The 23572-nt window shown below is 33.5% G+C and overlaps 1 protein-coding gene across 2 annotated transcripts in view; it reads right to left on the reverse strand.

Annotated features, from left to right (window-relative positions):
• LOC145678745 (uncharacterized) overlaps positions 1-23572 on the reverse strand; it is a 1017255-nt gene that overhangs the window by 280279 nt on the left and 713404 nt on the right. The window contains exon 3 of one of the 2 annotated variants that reach the window (XM_081749214.1): positions 15890-15982. In XM_081749214.1, the coding sequence (XP_081605340.1) occupies positions 15890-15982 (93 nt within the window). Of the gene's footprint in view, positions 1-15889; positions 15983-23572 lie in introns of those variants that run through there. The other variant, XR_014130429.1, reaches the window with a different exon arrangement.

Below are 23572 nucleotides of genomic sequence, written 5' to 3' on the forward strand. Positions count from 1 at the left end.
CAATTATTATAATAACGAAACGGGTTTTGAACAATTATTGGGATAACGAATAAATTATTCAAATAATTATTTTAATAACAAAAAGTATTTTGAACACTATTTGGATAACGAATAATTAGTGGAATTGTGAATCATTTTTCGAACAATTATTAGAATAACCAATAATTTTTGAACAATTATTGGTATAACTAATATTATTTGAATAATTATTGGGTCACTGAATAACTATTCGAACAATTATTAGGGTAACGCAAATATTGTAAACGAATATTCGGATATCCGAAAAACAACAAAAATATTTGAAATGGACGTCGTACCCTGTCAAAGAAGAATGCTAGTATTGTTATCTAACTGGAAAGACTAGAGTGCATGGCAGCTATAGGAACCAAATGACCAAAAAGAAAAAGAAAAGTCAATTACAACCTGGAGTGCTGTTCAAACAAAAAACGACTGAGAAATTGCATCAGAACTTCTTTTGTCTTTTCTTCTCTTTCCTAAAACTTTTGCCCCCTGGGGAAAGGGGAAAGGGGAGGAAAAAAAGAGGGAAAAGAACGAGGCAAGAGAGAGTCTTTAATCAAATACCAACACCCCAAGTTCGATAAACGAATCCGGAAGTCTTAGGGAGCCGAAAGACCACGTCCGGCATTGTAAACAATCACGAATCGGTCTTTTGTTTGGATGGAAAACCTCGTAAGTCAGTGATCCAAGCAGTTATAGCAATGGAGAACTCTCCCTACCCTAACCGCTGTCTACTTATTCTTCCCAGTGGAACTTTGAGCTGTAAAAAGTTTCTTTACCTGGGATTACATTGTCTTACTTTTTTAAAAAAAATGATTTTTTCGCATAAATTGTTTTGTGCTTTCATTGTTGTATCCCTCATTTTGCTGATTTACGTGTTCATTTATGGTATACCGTACCCAGGGCCGCCCCCGTGTGTGAAGTAGTCTTCCTAGGCCTCGCAATGGAAAGTCCCCACATCATACAAGAAAAGAGTTGTCAGTTAGGAAAAAAACACAATTTTACTATTTCTAATTAATTCTTGAGATTCAAAATATTTAAAAATGATTAACTATTACTTTGCACGACATTTTTTTACGACTAAATACTAAATAAATGTCGCGAAATGGGGTATCGCTATTACTGAAGTGAAACGTAAAATGAAATGAAATCTTTCAGTTTTACGTCCCTCGGTTATAACTGCTAAGCTAAAGGAGATAGTGATGATGAGAAATGAAAGAAATTATGGAATGAATCAAGTGGAAGCAAACGGGAGAACCCCGAGAAACTCCCCACAAACGGTGTTTGTCTATGACAAAGTATACTTGGAGCAAGCTGAGATCGAACAAGGGACCCCGCGCGACAGAAGCGAAGGCTCTACCACTGAGTCACTGGGGGATCCCTGAAATGAAAAGGTCGAAGTTGGTGTAAAAATATGTTATTCATAGTAGAAATAGAATTCTCATCTATGTGATTAATGTGCGTCAATCCTTCCCAGATCCCACAAGTGTACGAAAAGCCCCTGAATATGTCCAGTTGTGATGAACATAGACCGTAATTCCCATAAGTACGTTACACGTACATCTACAATATTAAAAAAGAAAAAGTTAACCTTCGGAACAAATAACCGGAATCCTACTGGGCGTTATTATCGCTAGAGTGACCCACGAACGTCTCTGAAGGATGAATAAACATTTAAATTGCTAGAGCCCAGTAGCGTATCTAGAAGGTAAAAACTGGGGGGTCAGCCAGAACTCAAACTATGATACCTATATCATGAGTTTACTAGTATAAATTTTCAAAAATATATAAATAATATCTTGAATTATTTTTGTCGCTCAAAAACTGGGGGTCTTGGCCCCGCGGCTCCATGCTAAATCCGCCACTGTTTTAACCCTTTTATCTGCTCAGCTCTCAAGTTCGTGAAGGTTACGTTATCGCCCCCAGAATAAAACTATTGATGTTTAGAAAGTCACTCAAAGCTACATTATTTTATTCAATACTAAAACCATTTGTAACATGTTTTAGTTGAATGAACATTAGACTTCTGAACTATGCTACGGAAATTGTAGAAAGCCATGACCATCCGTCCGTCTGTCACAGGTACCAGAGTAAAGAAGCCAAGAGATATCGAGCAGAAGTTTTTGGAATCAATTCAACGCACCAAGAACAGACTACAGATTATCCGTTAACCCTTTATTCAAAACGAAAGTGGGCCATGGTGGTCCAATGGTAGAGTTCATGTCTGATGCGTGGGGTGTCTGGTTCGATTCCAGCTCGCGCCAAGTGGGTTTTGTGGTGGACAAACATCATGCAGGTGAGTTTACTAAAGATTGCCCCATTTCCTCCCACTTTCTTCGTTCCACCAGTTTAGTCATTTCTCATTGTTACCGTCTCCTTTTAGTTTACACGGCATATCAGTAGGACATAAATATTTCATTTCATTTTCTAAACGAAAGTGGTAGAAATTAATCATTTGTGGTAGCCATAGAATAAAAACGGTGACAGATGGTGACAAGCTGTTTTCTGCAATTGATTCAGTGTCTTAAGAGTGGCCCCGCGTACCATAGTCGTTAACGCTCTCGCCTTCGGTACGAGCGGTCCCGGGTTCGATTTCCGGTGGGGGAACTCGGTCGAAAAAGTGTAACAGCTTTTTCAGGCCAGAAACCTTGAGGTTTTCCTGGGTTTTCCTCATTCATACCAGGCAAATGCGTGGTTGTACCTAACTTATAGGTCCCAGGCCGTTTCCTTAATTCCCCAACCCTTTTTCCTTCCCTTCCCCAGGATCGTGTGCTCGCCGAGGGACGTCATCTCTCAAACGTGACGGGCTAAATGGCCATAAGATGCCGAGAGCCCAGAAATCTAAATCTTAACTCCTTTAGTGTCTTAAGAAAACATAACAAAAGATCTTTATCCACATATTTCTACTATAAGCAGAAGTGGTAAATAGTTACCAATGCTTCCAGTTTCATCAATAATAGTCATAAAGCAAAATTATTTTAGACATAGTGAGAAACGATTTTTGAAAGACGAATCAATGTCACAAGAATAGGTGTCGTCTCTTCCTTTAAACTTCTATTACACAGGAAGTGATAGGAATTAATTATTTCCGTTCAAACGTTGATCGTCATACAACAGAAACGGTACTGACAAGCTGCTTTTCGGAATCAGCCCAGCGTCACAAGTAAATATATAGCATAATAATCTTTACTCGCATCTCCGTACAAAAAATGGAACCTGTAGAAATTTATTAGTATTCCCGGTTTCAATATTCAATTCGCATAATTTGGAAGTCTACCACAGTTTCAAAGTATGAAACGAAACTAAGTTGTCAATTTTTAATAGAAGAAAGAGATTCTGGTTGCTACCGTTACTCACTTCTTCTTGGGGCCGCGGTGGCTCAGTGGTAGAGCGTTCACCTCTGCTGCATGGGGTCCCGGGTTCAAACCCTGCTCCCGCCAAGTGAACTTTGTGGTGGACAAACACCGTGTGCGTGGGTTTTCTCGGGGTTCTCCTGTTTCTTCCCACTTTCTTCATTCCACCATTTCATTCATTTCTCATCATCACCGTGTCCTTTAGCCTAACCGGCATAACCGTGGGACCTAAAACTCAAAAAATTCATTTCATTTCATTTTCACTTCTTCTTACTTCAATTTCTTATATTCAGGATGTATCATAGAAAAGTTAGTCACGTACACACCTTATAAGAATGGTCTAGTACAGGATTTCTCAACCTGAGGGTTGCGAAGATAAGCAGGAAAGATAAATATAATTAGAATCTAATACCGGAAGATAATTTTTAAACATTATTTTGAATTTTGTTCTGATAGGCGTATTTTTATTTTTATAACATACTATTAAGCACAACAAAAAAATAGATCTACTAAACATTTTCAATAGGTGCAGAGTTGTTTAAAAATCAATTTAAATTTAAAAAAAAAGGCACGATATGAAATTAATGAGAACTGCATATTGAAATACCCGAAAAATACAAATGCAACAAAATCTGTATGTTGAAATACAATTGAAATTGAAAGCTAATGAGATACCTAAGCATGGTATGGTTTCAAAGTTTTAAAATTTTCAAAAGTATGATTTTCAATTTTGAAACAGTATGACGGATCAGATTCGATATTTGTAATATGAATGAACTGAACAAATTTGGTTTTAATTCATTCGATTTTAGGGAAGTTACTGTATCTGCTACAAAAAAAAAAAAAAAAAAAAAAAAGGATTCACAATTATAGAGATAGATGGATACCGTGAGATCTCCCCAATAGCTATATTAATAATCCCACACATGCTTGTTACAAACCAGAAATTATAAGGGGGCCGCTCAAGGGCGCCGATTTCCCTGTAAATTTGGGAGGGCCCATTCAGATGCAGAAGACACATATGAGGATTTTAAGACAAATTGCATTCAAATTATGCTAAATGTGTATTCCCAAATGCAATGAGGGGGATCACATGAGCTTTGAAGGGGCCCAGGCCTTCCCCCGAATCGGCGTCCTTGGAGTCGCTGGCAAGAGGATGTGATAAAATGGGGTCGTGATAGAAATTAGGTTGCGAACCACTGTTTATACTTCAATGTTTACACCACCTAGGAACACATTAAGCAAATACACCACCCAAGACTTAGCTTTATGCACAAAGAGAATATAGACCACTCTAAATCCTTTACTAGAATCTCTGAATCGACTGGGATCACAGGAACTCACTTTTGGTACATAAGAGTCCTGCTTCAATCCCTGGTTACGCGAGTTTGTGATAGGCGAAGTTAGAAGTTCTTTAATTCCTTTCTACATTCTCATTCCACCATCCGCTTTCATTAACCATCTTTCTCCTTCAGGACATAAAAATGGGACTCAATTGATTTCATTTCTGAACCAGTGTTGCCAGAACTTATTATTAGAAAGCAGTGTGTGGTTGTGCTCCGAAATTAACGGATCTGAACTATCTGTAGCCCAAACAAAAAAAAAAATAATTATTATTATTATTATTATTATTATTTTGCAACTTATAGATTTAATGGAAACACTTGAAGGAAATATTTCAGATGCCTGGGTTGGCAACGGTCAGGTAGCAACAGCAGTTTTGAACTGTTGGCGATGGTGTCTTAGGACAAATTTCATACTACGCCAAGAGCAGTAGAGCTGCAGTCTAGAGCGGACTGGGCAGATGATGATAGTATAAAATGGATGACCTCTCTCATTTCCAAAGAGACATGTTGGTTTAAGTCAGTTTTTTGCACTATGAAATGCACTTGACAAGATTTGTGATATGCTTTTACTGAAATTCGTTTATTAAATTCTTTATCTGGGAGCCGTGATTTTTTAAAAGCTTTTATTGCACATACTCCACTTGCTTATTATGTTAATATGAATAATACAGTAATACTATTAATTTTGCAATATTCACATTTCCATAGCTCCGTTCAACTATTAGGTGTAGGCATTAACTAAGACAGTAACATACTGCCAGTACACTGCGATAGCGCAAACTCAACAAAAGTTCAGTATTGCCAGATCTGGAGATTTAAAAAGTAATGAACAAGAACTGACATTATTAGTTTTAGTAAAATTATTGTTCATTGTAGACAGAATATTCAACAAATGAAAACTTTTACTGAATTACATAAAAGTAATATTGTGATTTCATATGTGAAAATAAGAAAGTAATGCACTCTTAAGAGTTCTAGTTTGCAGAAAATTAAAAGTAGTCCAAAAAATAGTGGGTCGCCCAATTTAAAATTTTGGCAGCAAGAGCACTTTAAAAATCGCCCAATCTCCGAATTATTGCCCGATCTGGCAACACTGTTCTAAACCTAAATAAGTAACACTAAAACTATCAACCTTCCCTTCCCCCCACGAACAATCAATCAACCTGCTTGAAATGCTTTTACCTTTAACGATGTTAAGTATCTATTAATCGCTTTTAAGTTTAGTCAATTGATTTATATGGAGGAGCAGTAGCGTACGCAGAATTTCCTTAAGGGTGCGGGATACTTACACAGAGTTTTTGTGCAGTACATATCTCAGCTTCTAAAGGTTTTTCATAGTATCTCGTTTTGGGAAAGGGTTCAACCCGGAACCTCACTTTACGTACGCCACTGTAGGTAAATATTTTTTCTGTTTTCTTTTAAATAAATTGGAGATTTAATGATTCGATTTTTCTAATTTCTCCTTCAAGTGCAATTAAATGTCCCTGATTTATTTCTCAAAATGAAATTACATAACATACGCATTTATATTTATTACTTCTTAAATTAAATTTGATTTAGTGATATTAAAAATTGTACATAACAAAAAGTTTTAATTTTCACGAAGTATGGTACAATTACTAAGGTGGTCCAATAAAGAAAACAATGAATTACAGTTCATTTCCAAGAAAATACACTAATACGAGACCTTTTCATTGGGATAAAAGAGTATCAAAAGATGGCGCAGTTTCTCATTGAAGTTAACTACTTTTTGCTCTATCACAAGCTTACATTCCAGGAATTAATTGATATGTCCCTTATATTTTAAGATCAGATTTTACCCTTTAAAATTATCAATTAGTAAGACAGAGGCACCTCTGACCACCATGTCAACTACCTCCTATTCCTCTCCCAAGCCCTTTGTTTTCTCCGTGTCTATTATATTATGTTACAGTAGATCTCACCATTTTCAAGCAATATCGTCTGAGTAGTGAGATAAATTCTTGAGTTAAGTAGGAGTTCAACCCCTAACTTCGATGCAATGGTGCCAACCCTGGATTTTTACAGTAATTTCTGGACAAGTGTTAAAGAGAATTTTCAATGCCCTTGGCAGGCCCGTATCCAGTGGGATCTAGGGGGTCGCCCCCCCTAAATTTTCGCGGGCCCCCTAAATTTTTTTACGGTAGGATTGAAAATGAACTATAATATGGTGATGAACTATAATATAGTTAGATCGCCCCCCCCCCTACATTTTTGGGCTGGCTACCGGCCTGGCCATTGGTATTTTTTTTATCAACAACAAAATTCTCTATGGACGAAAACTTAGACTAATGACTCTTCAATAATTTTGAAATCAGTGTTAATTGTCAAATTTTGTTACCGGGAAATTCATACTTGTGCTGAAGTAACTTGTGATTCTCAAAAATACAAGCTCCAAGAACTGTAAATTGTGCTCTGGCTCTTTTTTAAACACCAAAAATATAATTAACAAAAAAAAAAAAAATTAAAAAGAACAGCTAATTTCGGAAAGGTTCTACACAAAACGACTAGATAATAAAGCTCTTCTAGTATCATTACGTTCACTATAATATGATAATACAAGGGAATTATGTAAATACTAAATGTCAAAGAGAGGGCGTAACCCTCTAATGGCTGGTGTTAGTTTGTTTGATATGAAACCAAGTATCATGAAATAAACAAAATAGATGATTAAAGAAATTTTCTAAACCTAATCCCTTACCTTAAAAAAATGTAAATACTAAATCATAAGGACAAAATGTACTTGTTTTCGCCTACATTTTTTACTATTTCTTTCAATTAAGAAAATTTGTAGTTATTCATCAATTATTTGATAAATGTCGAAGATCGAAATTTACGGGTAGCATACTCATATATTAAAGAAATGCGTGTTGTATATACAACAGTTTCACTTTTCATATATGTGTGTGTGTGTGTGTGTTTCTTTCTTAACTTTAATTTTGTGATTAGTATAACGTGGGAAATTCAAGAGCAAAATGTAAATTTATGCCCCTCGAGATCAGGAGTAAAAGTGGATCTGAAAAGGTGGGGGGACGGTCGCGTCGTTCCCCCTGCCTATCTTTGTGCATTGTAAATTTTTAGGAACTGGGGGACGCCGTACATATTTTTTCGAAGTGGGGGGCGGCGTCTCCCCGTGTTTCTCCGCACTTTTACCCCTGCTCGAGATGGGATTTTATACTTTAGGTTCGTATCACTGCTAGATGCAGTTCCCCCCATCCCCCTAAATGTTGCACTAATTACAGTATTTTTTTCATATATTTGGGTATGCAAATTAGGTATGAGAATTTCGGGGTGTACTGTATACAATAATTGATTCACAGCAAAATAATCAATGAATATTGATCTAATTTTAACAGAAGAATAGGTACTATTTTAAATTACCTATTACAGTAGAGTGAATGCCGCGTACAACCGTGTTGCCTAATGAATATTTAAAAATGGTTCAAGAACAATAAGAATTTGTTTAAAATTAACATTAAAGTAAAATTTCTCTTTTTCAGTACTTAAGTGATATAATACATAGACCTAAGCTTATCGTGCGATCCGAACTGCACGAATGTCCGATGGGAATCGAACCACAGAAGTTTCTCCTGAGAATAATACTCACTGTTAATTATATATCTATTGATTATTGTTTGCAGATTAGAACATACCGAATTAGGCACGAGAGACCCGGGTTCGATTTCCGGCTGAAGCTCCTGTAGTTCGGATCCCATGTTAAGCAGTAAGTCCTCGTCTCATATAGTCTAGCTTCTGAAAGGGACGCTAAACTCAAATCAAAATAAAAACAATCAAGGAAAGAACATACTGAATGACCGAAGTAATTATTTTGTCTTAGAAGTGGAATTCTTATTACATCAGAAAAACTTCATCAACGAAAAAGAACTTGATGCCAAGACGAATGCAAGATCAGTGGCGTATGCAAGAGGGTTACCGGATTTAAATCCTCCTTCTAATATATATAATAATGTAGAAAATTAAAAATTTGCCATGAGACGAATATTCAGACCTAAGAGGAAGGGAAATAGGGAATGGTGGAAATTCTATAATGAGAAACTGCATAATTTGTACTTTACCAAACATTATTAGGATTATCAAGTGTGGGATGCTCAGGTGGGCAGATAATGTAGCCAGAATGGACGAAAGTAGGAACACTTTCAAAGTTTTAACCAGAAGTCCATTCGGAAAACGACCATTGAGAATACGTAAGCGTAGATGGGAGGGCAATATCAAGATGAATCTCGCAGAAATAGGAATACAAAGTAGAAACTGGATCCACTTAAGTAAGGACAAAAGTCAATGAAGAGGTTTTTTGAATGTGGTATTCAACCTTCGAGTTCCAAAGGCCGTAGAGTTAGTAGTTAGTTAGTTAAGATAATATCATAGTACGAAATTCGCACGTGTTTCGTGGAAGAAGGGTTAATAAAATAATCGTTATACATTATTATAATCATTAAATTTATCAGCCATATAAGCTTAAAAGTTGGATCCCCCTTGATGAAGTATTACGTAGGTCCCTGTGAATGATAGTACTTGGCATATACTGAAAATACGTACTCAAAGATAATGATTTCAACTTTCCCGATATGCATCAGAGGACTGCGTTAGTTAGGTTTTCTACATTGAATGCAAAATAGTTTTATCGATATGTGCGACAGTTTTAATATCCAATTATACTTTTATCCTGACATATAGCCTAACGCATTACTTTGTTAAATTATACGTAATTTAATTGAGGTTAAAATTATATAGCATTGATACCAAGTTTAGCTCAATAACAACGAGTACAATGATCGTTTTATACTATCAATTTGCAAGATTATATCTTAGGTCAACACTGAAAAAATTAACAAAATCGGCCATAGCTAATAAGCACTCTTAAACGTGTCTCTCACATATATAAAAAAATACAGGAAAAAGTTACTCTATTTACATAAAATACTGAATAAATTTTAAACACAAAACTTCATATTCACTATATATTCTACGTACAATTGAATTATACGACGAACGATCAAGAAAGTTCATGCCCTCGCATAGAGAGAGTGGAGACAGACGTTTAAAACAAACGCATGTTATTTTTCCTTTTCCACATAGTCGTCATACAAATTAACACACTTCTCCAAAACTGTTATTCAACTAATTCTTAGCAGAAAGAGTCATATTGGCTAAAAAAAAAAAAATAAAGCCAGTATTCAACAGAGGAAATGACTTCAACATCTGAAGAAAAATGCTATTCTTTGAGAAACTGCGCGTAGACAGGGTAATATGGTGGATGGCGAATTAATTACATGGTAGCTGAGATTTTGCACAACAAGCAATATTTCCTGGACTTTCTGGTCGGGAGGATTATCAACTAACAGGTGGGTACCATTGCGAAGTAAGCCAAGGCGCTTTACCTTCAGAGCATCACAGTTTTTTTGTATCATATCCCGATACTATTTCTTAACCAAGCAATGACTGTAGGTCAAGAAATCAGTGAGGATTACTCCCAGGAAATTAAAAACACTACTTTCGTGGTTGAAGGATGAAATTTCTGGTCGGGATAGTGGAGATGCTTCCAATGTTTAGTCATAACTTTAGTGTCTGGATCATAGATGAGCCCTACATTAGTTCAATGTCACAAGTCAATCGTTACTGACTACAAAAAGAGCCAACTTTACGGATACACAATCAACTCATTCCTCTTTTCTGAAAAATGGTGAGCACACTTCGAACTTTCATTCATTTCAGACGTTGTGCCTTGGAATATGAAAGTTACACGTTATTATCTTAAGACATGGATGCATTTTTAAGTAAGATTGTGTAGCACAACACTTATCATACGAGGGCTAAAGCTTATTGACTGCCCAAAATATTGTCAATCAAGTTTTATTCATGTATAAGGTAAATGTTGTTGCAGTTATCCAACAGAAACTATATACAGTCTCTTTTCAAAATAACTTCAAAGAGAAAGGATAATTTGGGTAAAGCGCAGTTTTGTATATGGAATATGTAATCCCATGTATTTTAAGAAAAAAATTCTCAAATTTGTCTTCTATAGTTTTCGAAAAAAAAATAAGTGTAAGGTAAAAGTCTTTCAATGGTTACAACGAATAACTGACACACATATTGCCAAGTTATACTTGATGAGTTTCCAGTGAATCATTACACGAGGACTGAGCTCGTTACTAAAATATGGTATGATTAATGTAAAATATAATCAATAGTTATTCATTTAAAACCCAGTTATATCCATCATATTATGCTTGATGTAGATCAACAATAATATTATGACATCGTACTTGCCTGTCATTCATTGGTAGTTTACAAAAAAACCTTAGAGTACTTTAACTGGTGAAAATTTCAATACCAGTGGCGTAGCGTGATTTTCTAGTTAGGGAAGCTGTTATTATTAATGCATTCCTCTTAATATTCTGCAGAACTCTTGATCATAATAGTGTTAATGGTTTACTCAAGGGAACCTAGGTTAACACATTCTGTGGACATTATGCCATTGTATAGTACATATCGGTTTAAAGGATACAGGTAATAAATATAGTTCAACAAAAGTTATTTAGTTATCATTCATTGTATTACATCAACATTATATCCAAACCTGTGACAAATATATTCCAAGTTAATAATAATTCAATAATAATTATTACGTATTAATATCGATAACATACTGTATAAGCTCTAGCAAGTGCAAAAAAATATTAAGTGCTATTTTTTTCAATAAACAACAAACGAGAGCAAATATACGAAAACAGTCTATTACATGACGAAAATATGTAGATAACACCTACGCACGCACACTTAAAACAGTAATTTATTTAATCAGCAGCAGCAAGTATAACGACATCCTCTAGCCATGACATCTGCGATACTTAGGCAACAATTAAACAACAATGTGACAACAGTAACAACACCAACAATGAAGACAACATCTATGAAGATTTAACACCTAACTAAAGCGAAAAAATGAAATCATAAATTTGTGTTTTATATAATAATAAATAAGTGCTGTAACTTTCTTAATTGGCTGTGCTAAGCAAGTGCTGCATGTATCCAATTTCTTTGCTAACTTTGTCTTATGTAGGAAAGTCCGTATAAATACGACAAAAAGAAGCTAGTTTTTGTAGCAAAATAAAAGAATTACTTTGATAAACCTATAACTAAATATGATAGTTAAAGTAGAGTGTGTAATGACAAAACGTATTGTAACCTTGTTTCACTTTATTAAAATAAGAATTTCTATGTAAACAAATCATTTAGAAATAACCATCACAACTTCGTTTAACTAACTTTGAGTGTTACGGTACATTTAATTGTTTAAAAAGCTATTGAAGTTCTGGAAAAATCTATGATGTATGGTGTTTGGTAATCATGAATTATGAAGTTGATTCTGTTCAAAGTAAGTATTACTTACTAAACATGAGTAAGTATGTAGTGACGTTTGTTAAAATGTGCTACTGCAAAGAAATAAATGTATTTGTTAATTTGTGCCAGTTGAGACTTCTGACATATACAAGATGTTTCAAACACCGCCGACAACGTTTGGGAGGTGATTCCTGACACCAAGATAAGACAAAAAGTATAGATCAACCTGGGTGTAGAAATCCGTCATTTCAGAGTTATAGACTGCCAAAAACATGCAAAAATAAATTTTAAAGGTCCATAGCTCCAAAACTATGGGACCTATCGTAGTCGGGTCAAGACATCACTTGGAAACTAGTATGTGCCCAATCCAAATATCCATGTTTCACAATCCTGCGGTACTTCCAGAACAATTTTTATAAGGTAGTTTGTGAATACTTCAAGTTATATGCCTGTAGCCAAACTCCCTCTATAAAAAATGTTGCAAGAATACCTTAGGATTCTGAAAGATGTATTTTTGGATAGTGCACATATTAATTCCTAAGTGAAGTCTTGACCCGCCTACGGTAGATCCCATAGTATTGGGGCTATGGACCTTTAAATTTTATTTTCTCATGTTTTCGGTAGCCTATAACCCCGAAATGACGGATTTCTACACCCAGATTGGTGTATACTTTTTGTATGATCTTGGTGTCAGGAATCACCTACCAAACGTTGTCGGTGTTGTTTTGAAACGCCCTGTACATATCAAGCTGGTACTTGCAAAATATTATAAAGTAAAATAATCATAAAGCTTTTGATTACTTATATATGTGTTGCATCTGGATGGATTTGGAAACTATTTGGATATAGTGCTGTCATTATTAGCAATTTTCACATTGGCGTCTTCATTAACAGACTTTCACATCGAATAATCTTAGTTTCATTGGGTGTATGAATCATTCTGTGTTTTTCAATTTACACTTTAAAAAATTTTAACTGGCTTCAAAAGGAGGAGGTTCTCAATTCGATAAGTTTATACTTTGTTCTGGGAAGGTTCAAAGATTACTTTGACAAAAGTGCACATAATTTTCTTTTTCTTTGTGTGTTTGAAGGAGTATACTTTGTCGATAGTTCCATGTAAATTTCTATATGACTTGACGGCAATCTTTCGAGCAAAACTATAAAATATCTCAACGGATGCTGGGTTATCTTTAGAATGATTATGGTTGCATAATGGCACAGGGGGTTGTACTGCAAAATTTCGGAATACTTTCATAGTACATTGTATTGTCTATGTTGTTTGTAACGATTTGAACAAATGAATTATATGTGTGAAGTCGGTTAATAACAGACAATAGTATCATGAATTCTCACTATAAGGACAGTATTGTAGTGAACAAAGTTATTGTTTAGGAAATGTAATTCTAACTGTGTCTTGTAATATCTTATTTTTCTTTATATGTGTCTTATAAATGACAGAATATTATGATGTATACTCATATACATGATGAAGCTACTGATAAAGTAATCTCATGTGAAATTGTTTATAAACATGTTGTAATTAAGAATATATATTTATACGTGACTTATTATTGTGAATATGATGTGTATCCATATTGAAAACAAGACCACAATTAATAAAATGTAAAATTATTAATATGACAGAATAATTGTTCTACATTGTAATATTGTGTTTCTTTTGTTTTCTTAGCTTTGTAAATGACAGAATTTTATGATGTATATCCTTGATGATGGAAGTTGAAATGCATAAGTGGAAAAATAATAATTGATAGAATAATTCATAAAAACGACTTGTTTAAAATATACTATAATATTCTTCTTAAACAATTTTTGTTACTGACAGGCAATAATATAATGGATACGTATTGTGGTTGAAAAATGATCGCGTGGAAAGTTGTTTACAAATCTAGGGATTATAACTATAATACATTTTAACAAGTTATGCCTCTTTAATAATTTTTAAGTAAGAGATGCTATTATAATCTATGATCTGTAACTAAGCCAACTTTATAAGTGGCGAAAACCTTTTGCATGATAAATCATGAATATGTAAAATAGAACACATTACACTATTCTTCTTTATTTTAATCTATATATAAGTAAGAAAATATGGTGATAATATGTTTCATGTGACAATATGATGAAATCAATACCATAACAAATTAGGGAAAATTATTAACAAACAAGAATTAACTTGAATTACTATATTATTGTACGTATTTCTCATTTCTCAACTCTGTAAAAGACAGACTATTAGGATGGATATTCGCGATGAAGCCAATAGTAAACGTAAGTGTTGAAATTACAATTTATACAACAGTTCATAGACACTCTGTAATTGTGAATATATTTTAGTATTTTCTTATTTATGAATACTTTTCTTTGTTTAATGATACAATATTATGGTTCATATCTATTGTAATTGGCAAAATTATACTCAGAAAATTAGAATTCATTATAACTGTAATAGATTTTTAAAGAAATCTATCGCTTTTTAAATTTGTAAATGACAAAGAGTATTATAATGTAAATTTATATCCATGATGAACTCAATTATATAAGTGGCGAAATAATCATATATACAATTATTTATATAGAGACTTAAATTAAAAACACATTACAATGTTCTTTATTCATTCGTTTTTAAAGTTACACAATATAATGATTATTATGTGTATCCACGATGAAGATAATATTATAACTTCTAAAATGAAAATTTGTAACGAACATGAAACAACTATTAAGCACATATGTATCGCATTGTTATATTTCTCTCTTGTTAATTTTGCAAGTAACAGAATATTAGGATGCGTAACCGTGACAAAGGCAGTAATGAAAGTGGTGAAATGATCGTTTATATAGTTAAAATGAGTTCATGAACACGATACAAATTCTTCTATATTAAAATTTCTTTATGATAAATTATATTTATGATGTATACTCTTTGCAATTGGCAAAATTATCGTTTGAAAAATACTTTGCAATACAAGGCACTATAATTGCAGTTGATTTTTTTAATATTCCATAATTTTTACATTTGTAACTATCAAAGAGAATTACTTTTTAAAATGTAACACTAAAAAAATGAGCAGGACATTATACCCAAATAGTTATTTAGAACTGCTGTGAAAGTTTAAAGCAATGTTTGTTTATAAGCAATTCTTTTCAACATGAAAACGCAGTGAGTAAATTAATCCATTTAATACATGTAATATTTTTGTGATTGGGAAAGCGATGAAGTGTAATGTAAAATTTGTATGTATCTATGTAAAACAAAAGAAAATGATTTTTTTATATAAAAATGAAGACTTTTTTCAAGCTTTCTATAAGTAAACGAAAGTTTCTAAACTATTTTTATGGGTTAGAATCACTACTAAACAACCACTAAATGTTACTGTTTTCAAGCTAAAAAGAAAGGAAAACCATAAAAATGTTAATGTGATTGATGATTTGTGTTAGTAATTATTTGCTCTCTATGAAAACTATATGAAACAGTGGAGGCAAAATATCTTGTTAACCTCATTAATAAAATAAACAACAACACCAATAAACAACAACACGATGTCAAAACAAGCGAAAACAGTGTTGACAACTACACATCAATTGTAGCAAATAACATCTCTGTATTTTTTTTATAATGTAAATTTCTGTTACTAAAACAAAGGAGTGGGAGGGATGGAGGGAGGAAATGATATTATTATATAAAAAAATAAACAACAAATAAACAAGCAAAAAAGACAACATCATCGCTCTGTGACACAACAGCAGCCCCACCATAATGTGAGAACGTACCACAACACCATTTGCGACGGAGAGTGATTTTGAGAAGACGCAGAAAAACCACAAATGGGGCCCCAAGGCTTGCGGGTAAACCTCAGTCAGTCCCTGAAACATAGACAAGAAAAAATAAAAAGAAGCTCAGTAAAACAAGGCATTTCAATAGACAACATTGGCGCACTCCTTCTCTCAGAATCGACACAGAATTTAGTCACATAAATTACAAAACAGAATGGTCAGTATGTGTGACATGCTCCGTTAGCGTCACAATTTAATGAATGCCTTAATACAGTAAAAAAAAAATATTTCATTAAACTACATCGAGTAAGTGACAAATATGTGTTACTTCGGTGTTAATTTATACGAGAAATTGGTTGATATTATGTGATAATAATATCTGTAGAAATGATGGTATTTCGGTGGTTGAATAATATACCGTTTTCTTTTTTGCGACTCAGTGGAAAAAACAAACTGAGCACTATAAAATCAACACTATATAATCAACTATACTGCGACAAAAACCATGTTAAGTACATTAGCACATCAGCATGTTTCTTCGTGTCCACCATTTACAGAATGGCACGCGCCCAAAGATAATCAATGTCATACCAGACTCTGTTGAACATATCTGGTATAACAATACCAAATGCACCCTTGATTTTTGGCTTCAAGTGGTTTACACTATCAATTTTAACACGGCAAACAATGCTTCTGATAAAACACCATAAGATAAATCCAACTGTGTGCGGTCAGGGCACTGTAGGATCCAAGTAATGGGTTCTTTACGTCCGATTAATTGATCTGCAAAACGAATACGCAAAGCACGTGAAATAACATGAGCAAAGTGAAGTCGTGCTGGTCTGGTGTTAAATTAATTATTCTCTGGACGCGTGTCATGCTGTAAATTGTGGGCAGGAAGAAATATGTTGAAGTGCTAATGCACTTTCACATAATTTTCGTTATAGTATAGTGGATTCTACTAGCACTACATTTGTATTTACACTGAATAAACCACTTGAATTGTCAAATAAAACGCTGCATTATTTACCGAGCCAAGTGCCGTTACTTCTGCACAGCATAGTCACGAAACTCCATCATTCTTTCTTAAAGATTCTGTATTACAACAATGATCAGTAATAATGACTGGGTACTTATATATTGTAATACAAACAGCATATTCTATCATACAATTTTGTCATTTGTCAATGAACTTATAGCAGCAATTTCATTCAGGTTTGATATAACTTTACTCACAAATCAGATGGTGTTCTAAGAATTCTTGTTGGAACATATTTATTGTATATTCAGAGCTTTTTGTTTCATAAAATTTTAGATAATCACTAACGGTTTATCTAATACAACCAGTGTACGACAAAGTTGTAGTAAATACTCGAAGAAAATTTGGTGGTAGGTGGACGTGAAATTAACGCATATTTTTATGGTGTATTAAACGGAAATTTCTGTAAGTTTCAGCCATAAATGAATAGCATTATTTCATAAGTTTCAACGTAATTAATTAACAAAGAATGATACAAAAATTTGGTTCCTATTTGAGGATTTTAGGATTTAAGAGTTTTTGGCTTTCGGTATCTATGGCCATTTAGCTCGCCCCTCGGCGATTACACGATCCTAGGAAAGGGAAGGAAAGAATCGGCCTTGAACCTATACGTTAGGTACAACCCCGGCATGTACCTGGTGTGAATGAGGAAAACCCAGGAAAACTTCATTCACGATTACTGGCCTGAAAAAGGTTTCTGCACTTTTTCGATCGAGTGCCCCCACCCGGGACCGCTCGCATCGAAGGCTAGATCATTAGCAACTAAGCGACGCAAGGCCACTTCGCTTCTATCACAATAAAATATTTAGATAATAAGCATTTCACTATAATATTTTCTAGCAAAATTCCAAACTGAAGAAAATTGGAAAATCTTTAGTCAAAATGATATTTACAGGCGTAGTATTTTCATCACACCTACGAAGGGTATGACTTTGCTTGTAATTTTCTCGTTTTCTGGAAATCTCGTTATAGGAAAAAAATCTATTATGAAGCTACTAGTGATTGGTCACTGGAGTTGATCCCGAAACCTCCAGATTGCAAAGAGAGATACTAACCATTAGACTACACCCACTTTCCCATCACTGGTTGTTGCAAAACTAGAAAACGCCCACACACAATGGATCTCTTTGTTATGACGTAACAGTTTTCCCTTTTAATACCATCCAATTATATAATTGAATATATATATATTATGCAAGAGACTGAATTGCTATGTGTCACGAATTCTCGGATCAAGTCACACAGAAAGAGAATATGTTTCTACAGCACCAGTGACGACTCTTCATGCTGCATTTTCCATTTTAATTCTTAGTGTATCCAGCTTATGTAAATTTTTGGATGAAAGTCGCCCACCCATGTCACGTTTGGTTTTTCAACTAACAAAACTCTCGCTCGCAGAAGTGGACACAAGCAAGTTTGCTATGGACTTTCTTGGTTGAATACAAAATTACGAGTAGATGAACCAGTGGAAAAACATGGTGAATTTACCGCAGTAGCGGCGGTCTAAAATAACGTATACCAGTTCTCCACTATCTAGGTACATTCGTGGTTCATGGTATCTGTATTTTGTATACAAGAAACTTAAATTGTACATATACAGGGTGAATGTAAAAACTACACGGTTAATTGATAGTTTGATCAGAAATTTGAATAAAATCTTTACATTTTTTGAACTATTATCAATTAATTTCACATGTTTTTATGAAACTATATCTTTAATTTTACGTACAAGGGCAAATACTTCATAAATAAATATTTCGTTAAATGACATGATAATTTGGCACAACTTCGATTACACGAAATTTAAACATTGATTAAAGAAAGTAACATAACTGCTATACGTACATGTTGATATTGTTGACAGTTTCAAAAATAAAAAGTTTTAAAAAGCGTTACATATTCGATTCAAATTTGATTTTGAGTTAATACTCGAATAAATAAAAATTAAAAACAAAATTGTGTAGGACTAATTAAGTTTATAACTAAGAACAGCGAATAAATCCATCCTCCACATGTTTGGAAGTAGCACGAGAAATATCACGGAGTTGACAAAAACTTAGTTTACAAACTTTTCAGTCCAAAGTGTTCATAAATTCCAGTTCATTTCAACTAATAAACTTCTTCCATTTTTGAAGAAGAGAAAGAACTTAAAATGCTGACCGCATTACCTCTCCGCTAATGCTAAACTAATACGCTGAAATTAAAATCGTGCACTTCTTGTATCTTCCGTCTTGAGATATAATTTCAACCCAATTTCCTTTAGGAACTCCCTAGCTTCCCGGCAAAGAACTCCCATAGTTTCTGTAGCAAAGGCGATGAACATATGATTTTTTTTCTTAATTTTTAATATTTTGCGTGTTTTCGCTTACAGGGTGTCTCAGCAGCATTTCCTGCCTCTTTATATGATGAAGGTAAATGAGAAGGTGCAGAAGTGTCAACATATGTGACATCCCATACCAGTCGTTGCCTCATTTTCCAAGGGTCCCATCATCTCTGTCATTTCCCTCATTTCGTTTCCCATCATCTCTGGACATTCCAGATGGTTCTAAAATACTTGGGATATCAATACTGGCAAGAGCTCGTCTTATTATATTATTTAGCTCTCCATGACAAGAAATTCGACCTCCACTCCTAGAACAGCTCAGTGCATGTAAGCCTTTTTCATCAACCTGTTCCTGACAAGTGCATTTGAAACTATGATAGATATTTAAACTGAGACGAAGAGCGACACAAATTTGAAACGTGTTGTTGTCCAAGAAAGTTCCAATATTTTTTGACAGTGTAGCCTGTAGCCATGCACCAGATTCTTTCCTTTGTAAGGATTTAAAACGGCCTATATCAGATGTATTTTCAGGGACCAATTCTTTATCCCTAAACAACTTTAACATTTCATTTGTTAAAAGGACAAAGAAAGCGAATTTCTTCTAGTCTCAAATAATTTTAGTAGTACTCGAGTAAATTGTGAAATAGGGTATTAGGTAAGATAACTGATAAAAACAATACGTTCTCCAAAACAATCCACGAATATATTGTACGTTTGTAAAATATTACATTTAAATTATATATCGGCTTTCAATTCTATACATTTTCACGTCGAATTTACACAATCTTGCTTCTGTTTGTAATTGAAGTAATTTATCACCTTAGAACTACGTATAAATAGAGAAATATTCAAACACTGTTTGATTATATTATTATTATTATTATTATTATTATTATTATTATTATTATTATTATTATTATTATTATTATTATTATTATTATTATTATTATTATTATTATTATTATTATTATTATTTCTATCTCGGACACTCTGTGGTGTTGCTGGGGTCGGACTTAGCCGAGACCGTTTCTTTTTTACTGCATATTCTAGTAATTCAGGACCTTTTTTTTGTGTGTGTATGTATGTGTTAAACGTTTGATTCAGTATTCAACGTTGATCTTAATTTTGTCTGCAGAGTATTTGCTATGTAAATACTGTGACAGATATTAAGAATGTGGTTATTGTTACAGTTTTCTGTTTCTAAACAAATCTAAAGGATGTTCCCCCAACTCATTGTGTTATATGAAGAAGTCTTGAAAAAGGAAGTCTTTATCTTTACTATATCCGATAGGTCAGTTGCTACTGTATTATAATTACTATTATAGCAGCTGTAGCCTAGTTCGTAAGGTAAGTACATAAAGAGAAATTGGGCATATTTAGAAGAAAAATCCGTTGATTCCGGCTACAGGTTGCTTCCCAAACACTACTCCTGCCACGATAGAAAAACTAATTCTACAAAATCCGTGTTGTGGTTCAGATTTTCTTGACTGTGTATTGTCTAGACGGAACTACATAATGTTTATCAAATCTGTACGTAGTCTGGTAAGAAATCCTTGTATGTGATACAGAATCCTGCCAAATTTCGGCTCTTCAAAATTCTTTAGACTAAAAGCAACTATTTTTTCTCAGTATATAACTGCAATGACGCATAGTAATATTCAATCCCATTAGAAGCGAAATTTAGTTTGGTTCTAATTTTCCCTTCTTCCTATACATTGCAAGTTAGTGTCAATTCTTAATTGTTAAAAAAAAATCATCAAAGGAAACCTGGGGACTAAAGATAACCAATTCGTGTGTACGTGGAAGGCTTTAAAGAGTGAAGCCTTTTCTTTAGATCAACAATGCCATGTCTCAGATTTTAATCGTTAATTTGAGTCATTCTAATTTCGCCTAACATTTTATTAGCTGGCATTCACAAATGGAAAATCACACCCGCGGTTTTAGGTGAGAAGTGCAATTGCGATTTCAGGTTAAAGATTAATGAATCTTTGAATCACCATTGATAAAATGTTAGGCGAAATGAGAATTATACGAGATGGAAAGGCACCTTAAGAATGAGATGTTTTGCTTAATATTAGTATTTGTTACTATTATTAAAATTTAAGATTTTTCTACATATATTTTCGTTACCGTCTTAAAATATCTTCTAGTCAGCTGAATCCAAGAAAAAAGAATTGGAAAATGTCACATGTGAAACTACAGTAATAAAACTAAACCCTACACCAAAAATAGCATTACCATAAACAGCCCTAATGATTGTAGCTTAGAGTTCAGGATATTATTTTATGCTTTACGAGAATGTACGAGAAAGAAGAGAGAGAGGAAAAGGGTAGTGAAATAATAAAATCTCGAGTTAGACCAAAACAAACACACACAAAAATATTTATATATATATACATACATATATATAAAACAATGCTTAAAACACGTGATATCATATGACAGTACTTTTCAACAACGACAACGTGAAGAAGAGTTTTTTTTTTTTTTTTTTTTTTTAACATTCGAGATCACACGCTTGTTACGAAAGTTATTGCTAGTGGAAATGTCGTGAAAAACATGAACCGAAACAGGAAATGTTTGCTTGTGGTGAGTTCTGACATGGTTTTTAAATCATTTCATACGAGTCCCTCGACATCAGTAAATATTCTCCGTAGATACTAAAGAGAGTGGTGTGAATATCCTCTCAACCTTGTGTACTGTTTTGAATAATGTTATATATATATATATATATATATATATATATATATATATATATATATATATATATATATATATATATATTGTCCCTCCACCCCGAAAATGGATCCCTCATCGTGTATACGTGCCGTACAACAAAATGTTACGATGCTGTAATTTTTGTCGGCTACTGCAAAAGTAGATATAATAGCGAAATATGTAAATATGCCGTATAAAGAATACTTTGTTAGAATAAAAAAAATAATGTGGGAGAAAAATCAATACACAAGTACTAGAGGGTAAAATCTTTTAACAATCTCATGTACGACTTTTCAAATACATTTTTAGATATACGATAATAACATATATGTTCAAGTCTTTTTTTTAAATAAAATAACTTATCAATAAATTATGAAATTTGATTATCCTTAAGTCAACGACAATACATAATTGAACTAGAATAGCGTTCATTCTAGCCTTCGAACTGTGGGCCCCTTAAATTATTAGAAAAGAAATGGTCAAAGCAAACTATTTATTTATGTATTTATCGACACAAGAGATATTACTGCCTAATTACAGTGTCTACGTATGAACTTGAATACATAATGTTAGATTACAACGTAAAACTTGAATACAAAAATTAAATTACAATGATAATGACACTTACTATATTAATGATAATCTATGTTGCAATTTCAGCATATGACTGCCTTGTCTCATGAACACAGCAATATATTACCGAAATACAGATTATTAAAGCAAGTATTTGCTTTAATAGGATTATTGAAATTAAAAGAGACTTCTAGGATGGAATGAGAAATATAAACATAACTGAAACATGTTTATAAACTCTTCAGTGGTGAAGTTCATCACAATGTTACAAAGTTATGCTGATTTCTATTGACCCAAACTATAGGAATTCGTTTTCGACGAGGTAACATTGTTTTCAACTAAAGGTAATGTGTTGACAAACGTAATATTGCCGCAAATGTTGTACAAATTACCAATATGGGAGCTTTCCTTGGTCTGATTTTATATTTCATTTAAATTGAAACATTCCTTCAGAAAGAGGTCAGTTGGACTAATATTTCTTAAATACGTTTTTAAATTTTTTAGTGGTGGTACCTGAACCTCTTTACATAATTACGCTAATTTCTATTGGCCCGAACTATAGACATTGTATATACAAAGGAAACTACCTACCAGTTTGATGCTCGTAAAGCGCAATAAAAACATTTTAAAAATTAGAAATCAAAATGTCAGAAGCTATAGAGATAGCGAGCAAAGTCTTAATAGGACTGCCCATAAAACACAGATTGTTATAAATCAGTGGTAGAACTGGTAATACAATTGCAATAAAACCTAATGAATTCACTTCACAATCCAGTTACGTTTCTTGGCTGTACTATTACAAATACAAAGCATGCAACCGCTTCTTAGAAAACATGTTTTCACTCAAATTAACTATTCCCAGTGGGAGCTCAAGTGGTGCGGATCCCACGTTAAGTTATAGAGACATGTGTCATATAGCATCGCTGCTGAAACGAGACGCTAAATTTTAATCCAACCAACTAATCAAATCGACTACGCAATACAGAAAATGTTCATTGTCACGAACTTTATAAAATCGATTATATTA

Source organism: Thermobia domestica, chromosome 2 (genome assembly GCF_964235325.1).
Source record: "Thermobia domestica chromosome 2, izTheDome1.hap1.1, whole genome shotgun sequence".
NCBI lineage: Eukaryota > Metazoa > Arthropoda > Insecta > Zygentoma > Lepismatidae > Thermobia > Thermobia domestica.